The sequence below is a fragment of the Marmota monax genome, unplaced genomic scaffold, assembly GCF_021218885.2.
Source record: "Marmota monax isolate L192 unplaced genomic scaffold, Marmota_monax_Labrador192_F-V1.1 WCK01_AAM20220418_F8-fsc00005, whole genome shotgun sequence".
Lineage (NCBI taxonomy): Eukaryota > Metazoa > Chordata > Mammalia > Rodentia > Sciuridae > Marmota > Marmota monax.
Genome location: NW_026692254.1, coordinates 22,008,996 through 22,025,274, shown reverse-complemented (window position 1 = coordinate 22,025,274; position 16,279 = coordinate 22,008,996). Strand labels below are relative to the sequence as shown.

Below are 16,279 nucleotides of genomic sequence, written 5' to 3'. Positions count from 1 at the left end.
ATAGAAGTGTTACTTAGAAATTTTTTACTGAGTATCATCAGAAATTTGCCATCCGGCATGTGTCAGAAGGTCTTGCTCAGTGATGCTTAGAGCCTAATTTCTGAGCCTGGTTCACCCTGTACATCTACACCAGGTGTTCTTTTCAGAAAACTCCAATGATTTTTTTTTTCCCACATTTTTTTATTGGTGCTTTACAGTTGTAATATTGATGGGATTTGTTATTATGTATTTGTTCCAATACATTGTTGAATGAAATATGAACACAGAAGTCTAGGTATAATTATCTTTCCTATAGTAGGAGCTCTTTACATGTAGAAGTAAAAGGAAACTGTAGAAATCATGACTTGTAAGTTTAAAGTTTTACTGAAATCTTGGTTGACTCTTTGGGATTCACAACTGCTATTTCTAAGATCTTATTTACTTTCTTTAATAACTAAGAAATGAGAGAAGGCATTGCCAAGATTGAATTCATATACTTAGCATGTGCAAGGCCCTGGGTTCAATCCCGAGCACAGTGGTGGGTGGTGGTAGTGGTTGTAAGTGGACCTAGTAGCAGTCAGAATGACTGTATTGTGCCTTTAATAATGGTAACTCTAAAATGAGAACTTAATAGAAGGCTTGCTTTTTGTGTACATCCTTTTCATAAGGTGACATCCTTCACCTTCTCCCAACAGGAAAAAAGTTCTGTTATTTATGTAGGATTATTCAGTAGTGATAACTCCGAGGGTAGCTTTTTCGTGGAAGAGTTGAATTAGATATCATTGGTCCTCAAAAGGACAAATATGATCACAAGATGATTTTAGGATATAAGCATTATGGTATATTCCGTGAAAGTTGCAATAGTTGAACAGAATACATGGCTAATTTACTAAAGTAATAAAACGGATTGATGTAGCTAAATTTAAATATGATTTAGCCATCCTCGTTAATAAAAGTTCCATAAAAATTTGTGTTGATTCATGTAAATAATTTCAAAGTTCTAGTAGAGGTCCCAAAAGGAGTTGGGGTTGCAGACACTACAGTGAAGCACTTTCTTTTTTCCTTTCTCTGTCATATTTGTCTGGCTTGTTTTGCGTTTACTTGCCTCTTGCACCTGTTTTTCCAACCACTTGATTATTCCTAATTCATTCTGGTTGGGCTTTTTGTCTTTTAACTCCAAGATGGTTATTCTAAGATAATTAGAGAATCTAAGAATACTAAACTGCATGATTATGTTAGATTATAGTTGTAAGATGCCTATTTTGGCCTTATTTTTTAAAATTAATTAATTTTTTTTAGGCTTTGTTTTCTTTATTTTCCTATTTTTTTTAAGTCATTGTTAATAATGTCTTTCTTTGGCATGGTAATATTGTATTTTTTTAGATCATCTTTCATCAGTTTTCTGTTTTAGGATCCAGTTTCCATGCTTTCAAGTGAAAATATTTTACCAGTCTCAAGACAGTGGCTCTCATTTCCAAATGTTTTCGTGACATTGCCTGTCATTTGTGTTTTGATAACAAACCAACATTTCTAATTTTTGCTTTTAAGCATTTTTTTACATGTTTAGCTACTATTAGACTTTTTTTGTGTGTGTCAGCATTCCACAGTCCATGGGAATCCCTTTTGCTTATGAGATTTTGTTTTAAAATAACAGAATATATTAGTTATCTCTGGGGACGGAGAGTAAAATTTTAGTATCTCTTTAATTAGTCCCTTAATTTTTTTTTAAAAAAAATATCTTTTAGTTGTCAATGGACCTTTATTTTATTTATTTATATGTGGTGCTGAGAATTGAACCCAGTGCCTCACACATGCTAGGCTCTACCACTGAGCCACAATTCCAGCTCCTAATTATTAGTTCCTTAAGTTTTTGAAAGCACTGGTGAGGATTTTATTAAAAGTTCAAGTCATAAAAGCAAAGGGCTAATTATGGTTTGAGAATAAAAATAGGTGTTCCTAGAATAAAAGGATAACAGTGTCCTTAGAATTTCTAACATGTATCTGGGAAATACACAACCTGAGGAACTTAAAAAATATGCAGATACCCTGATTCTTACTTAATTAGACTTGAATTTCTGAGTTGTAGTTTTGTAGTAAAAGTTGAATCTCAGGAATTAGGGAATTAAGTTGGACTTGGTGTCACATGCCTGTAATATCTTAAGTGGCTCAGGAGGCTGAGGCAAGGAGTATTGAAAGTTAAAAACTAGCCTTGGCAACTTAATGAGACCCTTAGCAACTTAATGAGGCCCTGTCTCAAGATAAAACACAAAAAAGGGCTGGGGATGTGGCCTAATGGTTAAATGCCCCTGGGTTTAATCCCAGTACCAAAAAAAAAAAAAAGAATTGGGGAATTTAAAATTAATCAGTACATACTTTGTCTTTAGTGAAATTGCTATTTTGCCTAACCATATTATTTAACTCTTTTTTTTAAGTTTGTATTTTAACAGTGAGTAAACAGTGTGTCCTATAACTTACTAGCCATTATTAAGTAATGAAGAGAATTATTAAACTTTGTGTCCTAGCATTATTATGTCTCTTCTTTTTTAAAGATGGAACTTTGTTGTATCATAAACAAAATTAGCCACACAACTCTTTTGGTATTTAATTATGTGAATTCTTTTGAATTTAAATAAATGTTCCTGTGATTTAAATACTAAATGGAAATCAAGAAAAAAAATTCATCCATGGCCTATTAATTTTACAGATGTGGGAAGAATATCCTGATGTTTATGGGGTTAGGCGATCAAACCGAAGCAGACAAGAACCATCACGATTTAATATTAAGGAAGAGGTAAGAACAAAAATTGTTTTAAGGGGATACATACATTTAAATTTCTTATTTTATCCTTTGTGACTGTGGAATGTGTTACCATTAATAAGACTGAACTTCAGGCATGGGAGTTAATTGACTTTAATGTGAGGTTTCTGTGACAGAAATAATAAGGCAAGAAGTTAAATACAAGAAACTTACCAAAAATATAATAGTTAATGTTTCAGTAGAATATTAGAGTGTTACACAAAACAGACCTCAGATTTTTTTAAGTTAATTTTCTCATAGTGAAATTGATTGTAGCAAGATTTTTTTTTTTTTTTTTTTAAACCTCTTGCTTCTAGATGTAGATTTGGTTGAACTGATGAACAAAGAACAATGGAAAGAGTTTGGGACTTATTGCTGAGAAAGGAAAGGAGAGAGTTCTTAAGTAATGTATTTTATCTAATTTCTGTAAATTTAGTTTTCTTGATCGTTTTTAGTGTGAGATAAAACTAGTTTCCAATATATTCACTCTCTGATCTAATTATGAGAGATTGAATAGATTGGTGCTTTTTGAAACTGGTATTATGTACTGGAGTTGTTTGTGTATAGAATCAGACTTCTTTTACCATTCTCAGATTGTGTGATATTTTTGTGGATTCTTATCTTTATGTTAGATTGATAGACTAGATTCTGAAGAGATACTCTTGTCTCAATAAAATGTCCCCTTTCTGCCTTCTTAGGAGGACTTTGATATTCTTAGCTATTTAACATTCTTCTGAAAGTTATAATATTGATAGTCAAAGGTTAGTGAGTTGAGTGTGGGTTTTTTTGCAAATGTACTTTAAAAATATAATTCACCCTAACGTATCTACATTATATTTGTGATGTTTGATTTTGAGTGACCTCTGAACTGGTTTGCTTTTGCTTTCCTTTTTCGTAGTGTCTATCACTAAGGTTACTGAGCCACACTTAAACCAATCACATAGTTTGGTAAATCTTTTTCTTCATCTCAGTAGGACATAAGATTAACAGGAATACTTAGCCATTTTGCTTAATGTTTGGGGAAAAAAGCTGTTCAAATGTCTGTGACTATAAACTTGTCTTGGCCTATTAGCAAAGCACTTTTGGCTCATGATGTAACTTGCTTTTATAATAAGTCAAAAATGAATAGATAAGCAGTCAGAGGCTTTAAGGCACACTGACTAAATGTGGTATTTTCATTGATATTTCGGATCTGCCGTATCCAATAGGGTTGCCACATGGGGTTTTTAAATCTTATAGTAATTATAAATAAATAAATTTAAATTTTTTTTCTTTAGTTACACTAGCCTCATTTCAAGTGCCCAGTAGTTACATGTGGTTGACTACCATTTGACATTACAGATATAGAACATTTACATCATTGCACTGTGGAAAATTTTATTAGATATTGTTATTCTGGAAGTCAAGCTGAGAAATACTTTTTGGCTTTAGACATAACTCAGTAATTAACAGAGAGACATTAATTTTCAAAGCAAAAGAAGAGGGAGATCCATCAAACAAGTGCATGGATTTCCTTCTGTCTAAAATCTCATATTTATGGGCTGGGGATGTGGCTCCAGCGGTAAGCGCGCTCTCCTGGCATGCGTGCGGCCCGAGTTCGATCCTCAGCACCACATACAAACAAAGATGTTGTGTCCGCCAAAAAAAAAAACAAAAAAAAACTAAGAAATAAATATTAAGAAATTCTCTCTCTTTAAAAAAAAAATCTCATATTTAATAATGCTATATTGAATAGATTGTAGAACCAGGAGGTAGCGTTATCCCAACGAATTGTGCATTAAAGTCTGTAATCGTTTTTCCCCCCTCACACACTGAAGGCAAGTAGCGGGTCTGAGAGTGGGAGCCCAAAAAGAAGAGGCCAGAGGCAGCTGAAAAAACAGTAAGTCTTTCATGGGGGAAATTACTAAATCTGGTAGTTATAAACATGTCAGCATTTCTAGGAAGCATTCATTGTGTCTTCCGTCTGTCCCAGGTCTGAATCTTCCTTTGTTTCTCTTATGAGCTTGGGTTACTATTATCCTGCTTTTTTGCAGCAGTAGAAGCATTTGAAGCTAGGACTTCTTAGTTTAACACATGGAAGGGTTCCACATGTGCTTGGGCTGTTTCTTGGGGGCAAATTCCAACTTCTTCCCTCTGGTGTAGCTCAACTTAAATTTTTAAAAAAATGTACATTATAGTTAATTAAACAAGGAACAAATCTAAATTTGCCATTTTTTTTTTCTTTTATCATTTGTCCTTTGTGTTGGCATGGCAGAATTATATTGGTTGGGCACTCATTTTGGTATGAAATTATATACTATTGTTCTCATATCATTTTTTTAAAAATATTTTTTAGTGTTGATGGATCTTTATTTTATTTATTTATATGTGGTGCTGAGAATTGAACCCAGTCTTTCACTCATGTGAGGCAACCACTCTACCACTGAGCCACAACCCCAGCCCCATATAATTTTTAACATTGTAGTTTATAGACCAGAAAATTTTAATTCTTAGGCTCCATGAAAATTACTTTGTAACATAGGTTATGTGTTTATTATTATTATTATTACTACTACTACTACTACTACTTTTTTTTTTTCTGAGTACTGGGGATTGAACTCAGGAGCACTCAACCACTGAGGCACATCCCAGCTCTATTTTGTATTTTATTTACAGACAGGGTCTCACTCAGTTGCTTAGTGCCTCGCTTTTTCTGAGGCTGGCTTTGAACTTGTGATACTTCTGCCTCAGTCTCTTGATCCACTGTGATTACAGGCATGTGCCACCGTGCGTGACTCATTATTTTTTAATTTAAAAGAGTTCTCTGCTTACATGTTGAAAATTATTTGATTTTTGAGAAATAATTTTTAAAATCGTTTTTTTGGAGAAGGTACAGTTCCTTCAATTACATGAATTCTGTATATCAACTCAGAAAGATCTAGATATTCAAAACTTTGTAGACCAGTTTTGGGATTGTAGTTGCACACAATACCTTTACTTTATTTATTTATTTTTATGTGGTGCTGGGGATTGAGCCCAGCGCCTTGCATGTGCTAGGTGAGTGCTCTACCCCTGAGCCGAAACCCCAGCTCCCAGTTTCGGAATTCTTGTGTTAATTATCTATGGCTTCTTATAGGAGTTCCAGTTACATACTGATTCTAAAGTATTAGTAATTTTTAATTACTTTAAAATGTATTATTAGTAAAGATTAATATTAATTAAAAAAGTTGTATAAGGCAAATAATTTGAGTATTTTAAAACTATTTCCTTATGTCCTTCTAAAATAGAGTTATACTAATTTGGCCTACACAAGAGTTATTGGAAACTGTGCTAAGATTTTGTGACATTTAGTATAGATTATTATAGTACTTTGCAGAAAAGTCAAGTGTTTAATATTGTCCTGCTAGAGTACATCCAATATCCATTTTTGTTTTAAGCATCTACTTAAGTTGGAGAAATAGCAATTGTAAGCAGACTTAAGAGTTTTTGACATTTTATTTAGAAGGCTTTTTTCCTACCTCTGTCCTACAATCTACTTGGGAGATTATGTTTTCTGTTGACTGATATATGGTTTTTTGGTGATTTTTTTTTTTTTTTTTTTACCTGAAATGTGCACTTTGACCAAATTGTGGGGAAGGTATGCAACTTCTATTAGCAGGCACCCTCTGATGATCTAAGCAAGTGATCATCTACTCATTTGCTTTTTTGTTGTAGGTGTTCTTTTTATATGTATTTATGTGGACATACACATAGTTTTTTTTCTGAACCATTTGAGACTAAAGTCTTAATACTTCATGGCCTTTTACCCCTAAGTATTTCTTTTCTTTCTTTTTATTTTTTTGGTGATACTGGGATTGAACCAGGGCCTGTGCATGTGAGGCAAGCACGCACTCTACAAACTGAGCTAAATCCTCAGCCCCCACCCCTAAGTATTTCTTCAGGAAAAAATAGTTTCAACTTAAATAGATTTAAACATTATTGAAATACTTTTGTCTAATTTATTTTCCAGTTTTGTCAGTCAATCCATTTTTCTACCACCACTACATGATTCATCTAGCATCAGATGCTATATATTTAGATGTCAGGTTTCTTTTATCTGGAGCATTTTATAGCCTCTCTCTGCTTTTATGGCATTGATATTTTTGAAGAATGCAGTCTTAAACGAGTATATGTTCTCTTGGGAACTAAGAAGAGACTAACTCCCATAGTTATAATGTATAAGCAATTTTTAATCTTACTTGAGTTTACTTAGCACTATGGGCCTGCACAATATTTAAAAAACATTTTTTGATCAGCAATGTTGACTATTGGGGGTACTGTGAATAGGAATATGTATTTTTGGCTTCTTTTGAGAAATATCTTTCAAAGCTGATGCATATATTAGTGAGTGGCCATGAGTTCTCTACTTTACCCTTCTTTCAGTCCTTACCTGGTTCCAGTAAGGTATTTAACTGCTGACTTAGAGTCATACACATAAACTAAACTTTGGATTTTATTTAACCCACTCATGCTAATTTAAATCTTTGAATTCTTTTTTTAATGCAATACCTGTAAATATTGTCAACATTTGAGCAGTATTGTATACCATTTCTGCTGACATTATGGTCTAATAGTGTTTAATGATATTCTGCAGTGGTTCCAAAACCCAAGTAGAATGTGAAAATTTTAGTCATAACTATGAAAAGTTTTTCTCATGGGATCATAGTTTTGTATTCCTTTCCAGTGTGTTGAATTGGGCATCTGTCACAAACCTGTGACACAATGGAAGAGAATTCTTGTTAACTCCAGATTGGAATTGTTTATGAAAGGTATTCTTTCTTGGGGAAATTACTAAAAATTAAATAAGTTAAATCATTTACTTTCTTTTCAGATCTGCCTCATAAAGTAGAGAAGGGAATTCTCTTCTCTAGGCTCTTACAAATGTTTAATGGGGTGGGCTTTTGTAACTCTTGTCTGCAGTTCGGGCCCATACTATTGAAAGTGGCTTTTGCTCATTACTTATTTCACAGTTGCTTAGATTTGATTCGCCTGTCTCAGGATTGTGCCCTCCTAAACACTTTTTCCCAGAAAAGGAGAGTTAACTTTACTCATTAACCTACATTTAGACTTCTTATTTGTTTTTATTATCTTGAGGGTCTCATTTGGCTAAATCTTTGTGTTTTTCCTCATCAATTCCTAAGATTTTGGGAAAAATTGCACTGATTCCCTCTTAAACTGGATATGATAATTCTAGTTTCTTTTGATATATTAAACATTTTGCACTCATGAGATTATATCTTAGATTTCTCTTTACTATAGGTGGACTTACAGCATATGGCTTAGTGGGATTTCTTTATAAAATTTGCATTTTATAGGAAGCCAACAGTGTAGGTAAGTGGACAGCAGTTCATGTGCTGGAGAGCCCTATAGACTGTAGGTTATAGAGTAATCTTTCAATAAATGATAATCACTCTTTTTCACCTCACTTCTTCTACAGAGTGATGTGATGTTGCTGATACTTTCTTTCTTGTTCTTGAATATTAAAACTTGAGATAATTCATCCAGTTTCAAATATACGTACACATTCATTCAGGCCTTTTAAACCTCCAGTGGTCCAGATCCTCTTGAAATGTGTAAGACTGACTTTAATTTTTCCTTATTTTTTGGTCTTTTCTGGGTTATGATTGAGAGTAGTGGAGCTAGGGGTTTGCTTTGTGGCCAAGCAATTTGTTTTCTCTGGGCTTCAGTTTCCTTCTCTGGGAGGAAGGCTTTAGAATAGTTGATTTACTAAATTTTTTTTCTTTTTTTAAAATTTTCTTATTAAAAACTTCCAAATTCTCTTGGTTATTAATAAATTTATAATTAACTGGAAAACTCTAGCTTCAGCATATATTTGCTCAGGGCTTGCTGCCATTTTAGTTTCCTGTACTTATAGAAGTGGACTTCACTGATGGCCATGGTTTAGGTTGCCAATTCCTGGAGGAGACATGTAAATTCAAAATAATACTAGACTTTTTGTTTTTTTTCAGTCAGTTTTTTTTTGTCAGCTTTTTTTCAGTTTTGACTAAAAGACCCAACCAGAACAATTATATAGGAGGAAAAGTTTATTTAAGCACTCATGGTTTTAGAATTTGCAGTCCATAGACGACAGTAGGCTTCATTCCTTGGGGCTTGAGGTGAGGCAGAATTATCATGGTGGACTAGTGTGGCAGAGGGATGCCGCCCACATGATGATCAGAAAGCAGAGAGACTCCACTCACCAGATATGAAATATACACCCCAAAGGCATGCCCCATTCACCTCCTCCAGCCACACCCTTCCTGTCTTCAGTTTCCATCCAGTTAATCCCGTTGTGGGATTAACTCATTGATTGGATTAAGATTCTCATAAACCCAATCATTTTTCCTCTAAACCTTCTTTTATTGTCTTACACATGAGCTTTTGGGATATACTTCACATCCAAACCACAACAACTTTGGATTTTTCTCATCTTAGGTTGTAATTGTTCATGTCTTTTCAAATATGTTCCTGTGAAACCACTCCTTTTCACTTTGTGTGAGATTCTGAGAGGTAAACTGATTCAAAGGAAACTAGGCACCCACGTGCTATTCTCCCAGTTGTAGGGTACATCTTCCTTCCTTTCTTTCTGGCAATCACTTTCTATCCTTGGATTCTTATGCAGATATTTATTGTACTTGGCTCTAGGGTAGCAGGATAAGACAGGTAATCTGAGTGTGGTTAGATAGAAGGAAGTCTTCGTTTTAGATATATGATATTTAGATATTGAGTATTAGCCAATAACTAAAAACCTTACTGTCTTATCAGCCTGTTCCCAAAAGTACCCTACCTGTATGAATGATAGATTGATATGGCTCATTCATTAATCAATTTTTTTACTTCACAGAAGAACATCTTCCATTTGCCAGGCTTTGTACTAAGCTCTGGTACAAAGGTGGACAAAAATATGTGCTGTACAAGGAGTCAACAACTCTAGGGAAATAGATATGAAAGCACACAGTGCTAGTAGAATTTGAATAATATACATAAAAGAGCTCCATTGCCTTTTCATGGAAGGCTTGAATTCCCCTTGCCCCTTAGTCTTCACCTGATTCATGTATAAGTTAACTTGTGCAGCTTTTAGAAAGGGTCTCAGGAATCTGCAGATTAACCCCCTTGGAACAAGCTTTCACTATTACTTTGACCTATTCTCCTGTGAAGAATATTGGTTTGACTTTTCAGGTTTTTTTTTTTTAATATTTATTTTTTTAGTTATAGGTAGACACAAAATCTTTATTTTATCTTTATGTGGTGCTGAGGATCGAACCCAGTGCCTCATGCATGCAAGGTGAGCACTCTCCCTCTGAGCCAGAATCCTATCCCCCGACTTTTCAATTTTGTAACAGATAATTTTAGTGTGACCACACTATCTATAAAGGGACCCAGAGGAACAGTGGTAATTGTTTTGTTTATAGAGAAGCGTTGCCTTTAAGTTTTTTTTTTTCTAGGTTATTTAACACCCAGACGTGTTCTTTACTCCTTACAGGTGAGAAAATGAGCAAGGTCTTTGTAGTATCTAGTTTGGTCCTTAAGTAAACTAAAACTGTTTTGGGTCCAAGGATACCAATAGGTTATGGCTCTCAAGCCTTCTAAGTTCTAAAGGGGCAAAAGAATATTTACCTTACCTAATAATAATTAAAAACTATATCTTGAGCTGACAGATTAGTTAAGTAGGTTTATCATTGGAAAATAATTTCAGGGACCTTCCTTAAATATTTAATATAAAGGTTCTCAAATTTATACCCAGTATTAGCATTATATGTGAATTTGTTAAAATTCAAAATTTTAGGCCTTACTTGAGATCTCCTGAATAAGAAACTTTCCAGGGCCCAGAAATCTTTTTTAACAAACCTTTTAGGTGTTCCTGATGCATGCTAAAATTTGGGAACCATTGTTCTAGTATGTATTATGTTTTAATTCTTGTCATAATATAGTAGTAAATAAAAAAATGAGAAATTTAACATTTTCTCCCAAAACAAATTGAAAAATACACTCATAGTTTCCATTGTTTGTTTATTTGAGATGAAATAGGAATAGATATGTAGCTAGGAAGGATCACAACCAAAATTTAAATAGAGCTAAAATAAATCTCTTTTAGCATGATATCTCAAATATGCATGTTCTGCCTTTTAGATAATTGTATTGAATTTGTTTTGTCAGATTGTTGAATAATTATTTTAGAAAAAAATTATTTTGTTTTGCTTTTATTGCAGAGACAAATGGAAACGGGAACCCTCAGAAGATGAACAGGATCAAGGCACCAGTGCAGAGAGTGAACAAGAACAAAAAAAAGTGAAAGCCAGAAGACCTGTCCCCAGAAGGTATACTGTTGGTTTTAGACCTCTGCTTCTGGACGAGCTCAGTTTGCAATACATCGGGAAGGATGATGTCTTGCAGGAATGAAAGCCTTAAGCAGATAGGACAAGTTGCAGTTCTGAATTCTGAATATCTGTTGTTCACTTTGTGCTAGCTTGTATCCTCAGCAAGTGCTTAAATGACTGGGTTACTTATATTAATTGTGGGCGTTTTTGTGGTTTATAGTTCCAACAGTGGATTTTATTGTTTCTCCATGATAGCCTGCTTATGAGGGTATCTTCCACTTACAAAAAAATTTCCTGCTTGTCTGGCCAAGGTACAAGTTCTTTGTGGGACAATTAACTCTTAAGTTTGAAATACTGTTTGGCTGACTTACAACATACTTGATTGTTAATGTACTGTTCATATAATTTGTATATGATACTAAGCAGAAAATCTAATTTTTTGAAGATGATGATAGCCTGAGATGGCAGTAAATTTTAGTAACATTTTGTCAGAAAGATGGTGGCAATTTCAGGTAATGTTGATAGGAAAAGGAAGGCAGGAGGTAGATAGTCCCAGGAAAATTTACGTTTTTGCTGTATTGCTAAGGGATGGAGTCAGCAAACTGTGGTCTTTAGACCAAATCCCACCTACCACCTATTTTTTATGGCCTGAAGGATAATACTTCTTTTGTAGATGAATATTTATTATTTTTAGGTTTGAATCCCAATTAACCCATTAAGTTTTATATTTTCAATTCTGGGAATATTTCAAGATTTTGACACAGGTGCATTTAAATGTTGGAAATCATAATCTAGAGTTTATTATAACATATAATATCAATGACTGTTATCACTGCTCATACACCTGTTTTCTCAAAAGAATAGAACTCTAGGGCCGGAGTTGTGGCTCAGTGGCCTCACGAGGCTCTGAGGGTTCGATTCTCAGCACCACATACACATAAATAAAATAAAGGGCCATCAACAACTAAAAAATATTTAAAAATAATAGGACTCTAAAAATATATTTCAAATGTTTGAATAAGTGGTATATTTGGTGTTCAGTTTTAACTTTTTTAGGTGTTACCTTAAATGGAAAGATGGGGCATAATCGGTTAAATGAAATGTTGTCCTCTCAAAAGGAGTACCAGTCTTTTCTTTAGAAGACAGATAATCACAAATAGTATACTCAATGGTTAAGTTTATTTTGAATTTTGTCAATAAAAAGCTTGTGAAAATTTTAAATTTTTTTCTTTATGTAAGTATCAATATAATGATCTCAGTTTTGCCCTTTGGCTGACAAAGCCTATAATATTTACTCTTTGTCTATGTACGGATAAAGTTTGCCCACCCTTGGCCTAGGACATAACTTGTATTTCAATACTCTGAGGAAAATTCATAAGAATATTGTTTTTTCACCTTAATTGAAGCTCACAGGACTGTTAACTCTTAATTCTGTCTTCTCCGGTTGTTTTTTGGTACTAGGTACTGAATCCAACCACTAAGTCACATCCCTAGATCTTTTATTCATTTTATTTTGAGACAGGGTCTCACTAAGTTGCTTATGGTCTTGCTTAGATGCTTAGGCTGGCTTTGAACTCCTGCCTCAGCCTCCTGAGTCTGTCTTCTAGGTTTTTAGGTTTTTAGGGCTAGTGTAAGAACAGATAATTGTTATTGTGAGTTTACTTCTCCTCTTTTCTTCTTCTTTTACTTTTCCTTTCATGATCTTAGACTGTGACATTCAGTCCTGGCTGTACATGGGACTCAGGAGAGGGGGGCTTGCTCTGTTGTACTAGAACTATGGCAGGGTACAATCATTTTATAGTCTGTGCACATGAAGAGATTATGTGGGGGTTGAAGCTCAGGGGTAGAGCGCTTGCCCAGCACCTGTTAGGCACCGGTTTCAATCTTCAGCACCACATATATAAATTAAAAAAAGTAAAACAAACAAAAAGATTTAAAATCATGTGTAGTTTTTTCTTGTCCTTTACTCACTTTTACATAGACCAGGAGTGTTCTATGCATCTTGTTATGCATGTTTCTTGGATATCTTTTCATATTAGTACCCAGGAAACTGCCTTTTTCTTTTTTTGTGATTGCATAGTACTCAGTTACCAGATGATGAACATTTATTAGAATTTTTCTAATACTTTGTAATTTGCAAGTGATGCTACTGTGAATGTCTATGTCTTCCCAAGTATACATCTGTGAAATATATTGTTATAAGTAAAATTGTTGCATTTTAAAATTTGATGGATATTTCCAGATTGCCTACCCCAAAGATACCATAAGCAACATACTACATATATATTTTTATGTTAGGTGATACTGATGAACAGTTGAGAACCATTATCTCTCCCATAAATGATTTAGAATTATCAGCATTAGAATCACTTTCATGTAAATTAGAATCTCAGGGGTTGGGATTCAAGAATATGCTTTTTTTTGGTCACACTGGGGATCGTACCCAGGGCTTCGTGCATATGTGCTAGATGAGCACTCTACCATTGAGCTATGCCCCAGCCCAGGAATATATTTTTAACATTTGCCAAGTGGCTTATATATGTACCATTGTTCTAGGAAATATCATTATATAGATTTGAAGTAGATTTCACATGTTAGAATAAAAGCTTTGCCATTGTTTTTCCTTCTCATTTTAGGACAGTTCCCAAACCTCGGGTTAAAAAGCAACCTAAGGCTCAGCGTGGAAAGAAAAAAAAGCAAGATTCTTCCGATGATGATGACGAAGATGATGAAGCTCCCAAAAGGCAGACTCGTAGAAGAGCTGCTAAGAATGTTAGGTAAATTGTGCTCCATTGGTGTAATTGGCTAGATCTTGGTTTTTGTAGTCTAAGATTTTGCATTTGATAGATAAAAGCAACTTTAGGATATATCATGTTGTTTTTAGAAATCCGTTTCATTTTCTTGGAAAAGGAATGGTGATAATTAAACCAAGAGGAATGAGAAAGAACAACAGTAGATCATTTTAAACTGCTTCAAGTTCATGTCCTTAGTGGCATTGTCAGCATTTTATAACATTATCTTTTTTTTTCCGGTGGCGGGGGGGGGGTGTGTGTGTGTGTGGCAGTTCTAGGGATTGAACCCAGGGCTTCATTCATGCTAGGCAAGCACTCTATCACTGAGCTGTATCCCCATTCCTTTTATTACTCTTTTGAATGATGCAAATTATTCTGAGGTTTGGTTTATATATTGATAGTTATAATTTTAATCCAACTTAGTCATAGAAAGTGAAATAGATTCAAACATTAATATTTTAATTTGTATAGTTTGAAAGGCATTTAATTTTTAGAACATATGCAGATTTTTTTTATAGTCTGCCTAGAGATCTGAAGATACTAATTATTTGTCCAGTATATCCAATTAATAATTATAAACTAGGACTCAGCTTTGCATATGCCTGTGTATAGCTTAGCAGTTTTTCTGGTTAAAGCATTTAAATTTAAATGTTACTTCCTTTTTTTTTTTTTTTTTTTTGTGGTGCTGGGGCTTGAACACAGGACCTTGTGCAGGCAAGGCAAGCACTGTACCAAATGAACTATATCCCCTGTCCCTTTTATCCAATGATTTAATAACAGTTTTTTTCTTTCATTATGCATTTTCTTTGCGATAGCTTCTTCATTTATGTGATAATAATCTCATTAAAAAATGAAAAAAGGCATGTCCTTGTAGTTTTGTATTATTGTAATTTTGTTACATAAATTAGTATAGGTACACTGTCTTCATTTGAAACGTGGGTTAGCCTTCTTGCAGTTAATCAGTGATCATGAATTGATACTTGCATTCAGTCCAATGAATGGCTAATCTGTAAAATAGTATGTTGGAATCAAAGGAATATGGTTCCTTTTTCTGGTGATATTGTATATGGAGGTGTTTAATCCTTAAACTATAATTTTCTCAATTATTCAGTATTATTTTTCATGCAGTTATAAAGAAGATGATGACTTTGAGACTGATTCAGATGATCTCATTGAAATGACTGGGGAAGGAGTTGATGAACAGCAAGATAATAGTGAAACTATTGAAAAGGTCTTAGATTCAAGATTGGGAAAGAAAGGAGGTATGTATCTTTGGAAAGCAAAGTATTTTGAAATCTGCTTAGTAAGGCCCAGATTTTATATATTTTAACCTGGATGTGATGAATTTCAGGCAATTGTTGTGAGATGTGGAAGTCTGTTGAACTAATAATTTTTCAAGCTGAGGACAAAGTAATGCATCCTATATGTCTTTGATATTTTAAATTAAGCTAGTAAAGATAAGTTAATTCTCTTTGAAGCAGTGATATAGTAGAGATATTGCTTTTTTTTTTTTAGATATCGCCTATTAACCTTCAGCAAATCTATTTAGTTAATTGTTCTTGAATCTGAAAAAAATATCAAACTAATCAAATATATATTTGAATAATAGCAAAAATGTTTTAACAATATCTATTTGAGATATCTCATAACTTTTTAATCTTTTTGTTTTTGGTCCCTTATTCTGGCTGTACTTGAAATAGAGAAATAGGAGAATTAATGGAAAGATTTGGGAGGGTGGGAAAGCAGGAGAGGATTTTGATTTTCTGTTCTTATTCCTGGCAATAGGTATTTTTTGTTTAGTTTGAATTATTGGACTCCCCCCTCCAAAAAAAACAAAAAAAAACTTTTTATTACATTTGGACGTTTGATTTATTTCACTGGCAAACTTTGGAATACCTTTTTTTTTTTTTTTTACTCTGGGGATTGAACCCAGGATTTTGTGCATGCCAGGTAAACAGTCTGCCACTGAGCTATACCTGTAGTCCTTTTTAAAAATTGTATTTTGAGACAGATTCTGGTTAAGTTGCATAGACTTAAGCTTAAACTTGTCATCTTCCCTTTTCAGTCCCCAAGTAGCTGGAATTAATTACAGGTGTGTGTTCTCTTACCTGACTAGAATATGTTTTAATGCACAAAAGTCAGGTTAGCTCTTTTTGTTTTGATTTTGTTTTTGCGGTACTAGAACTTAAACCCAGGGTTTGGTGGATGCTAGGAAGCACTCTGCCACTGAGCTACATCAGCAGCCCTGGGTTAGCATTTTGAAAATATTTGAAATTATTGGTCAGTTCCACCCTGTGTTGTAAGTTATGCTTATTTGAAGTCCAAGTATTTTGGTGGTTCCTTTTAAGAGATTAGACAGTTGCTAACTTAGGAAG

At 33.9% G+C, this 16,279-nt stretch overlaps 1 protein-coding gene across 6 annotated transcripts in view; it reads left to right on the top strand.

Annotated features, from left to right (window-relative positions):
* Chd2 (chromodomain helicase DNA binding protein 2) overlaps positions 1-16,279 on the top strand; it is a 125,526-nt gene that overhangs the window by 24,634 nt on the left and 84,613 nt on the right. For all 6 annotated transcript variants that reach the window (XM_046436623.2, XM_046436613.2, XM_058576962.1 and 3 more), the window contains 5 exons: positions 2,684-2,770; positions 4,594-4,655; positions 11,005-11,112; positions 13,749-13,889; positions 15,033-15,166. In XM_046436623.2, coding sequence (XP_046292579.1) covers positions 2,684-2,770; positions 4,594-4,655; positions 11,005-11,112; positions 13,749-13,889; positions 15,033-15,166 — 532 coding nt within the window. The remainder of the gene's footprint in view (positions 1-2,683; positions 2,771-4,593; positions 4,656-11,004; positions 11,113-13,748; positions 13,890-15,032; positions 15,167-16,279) is intronic.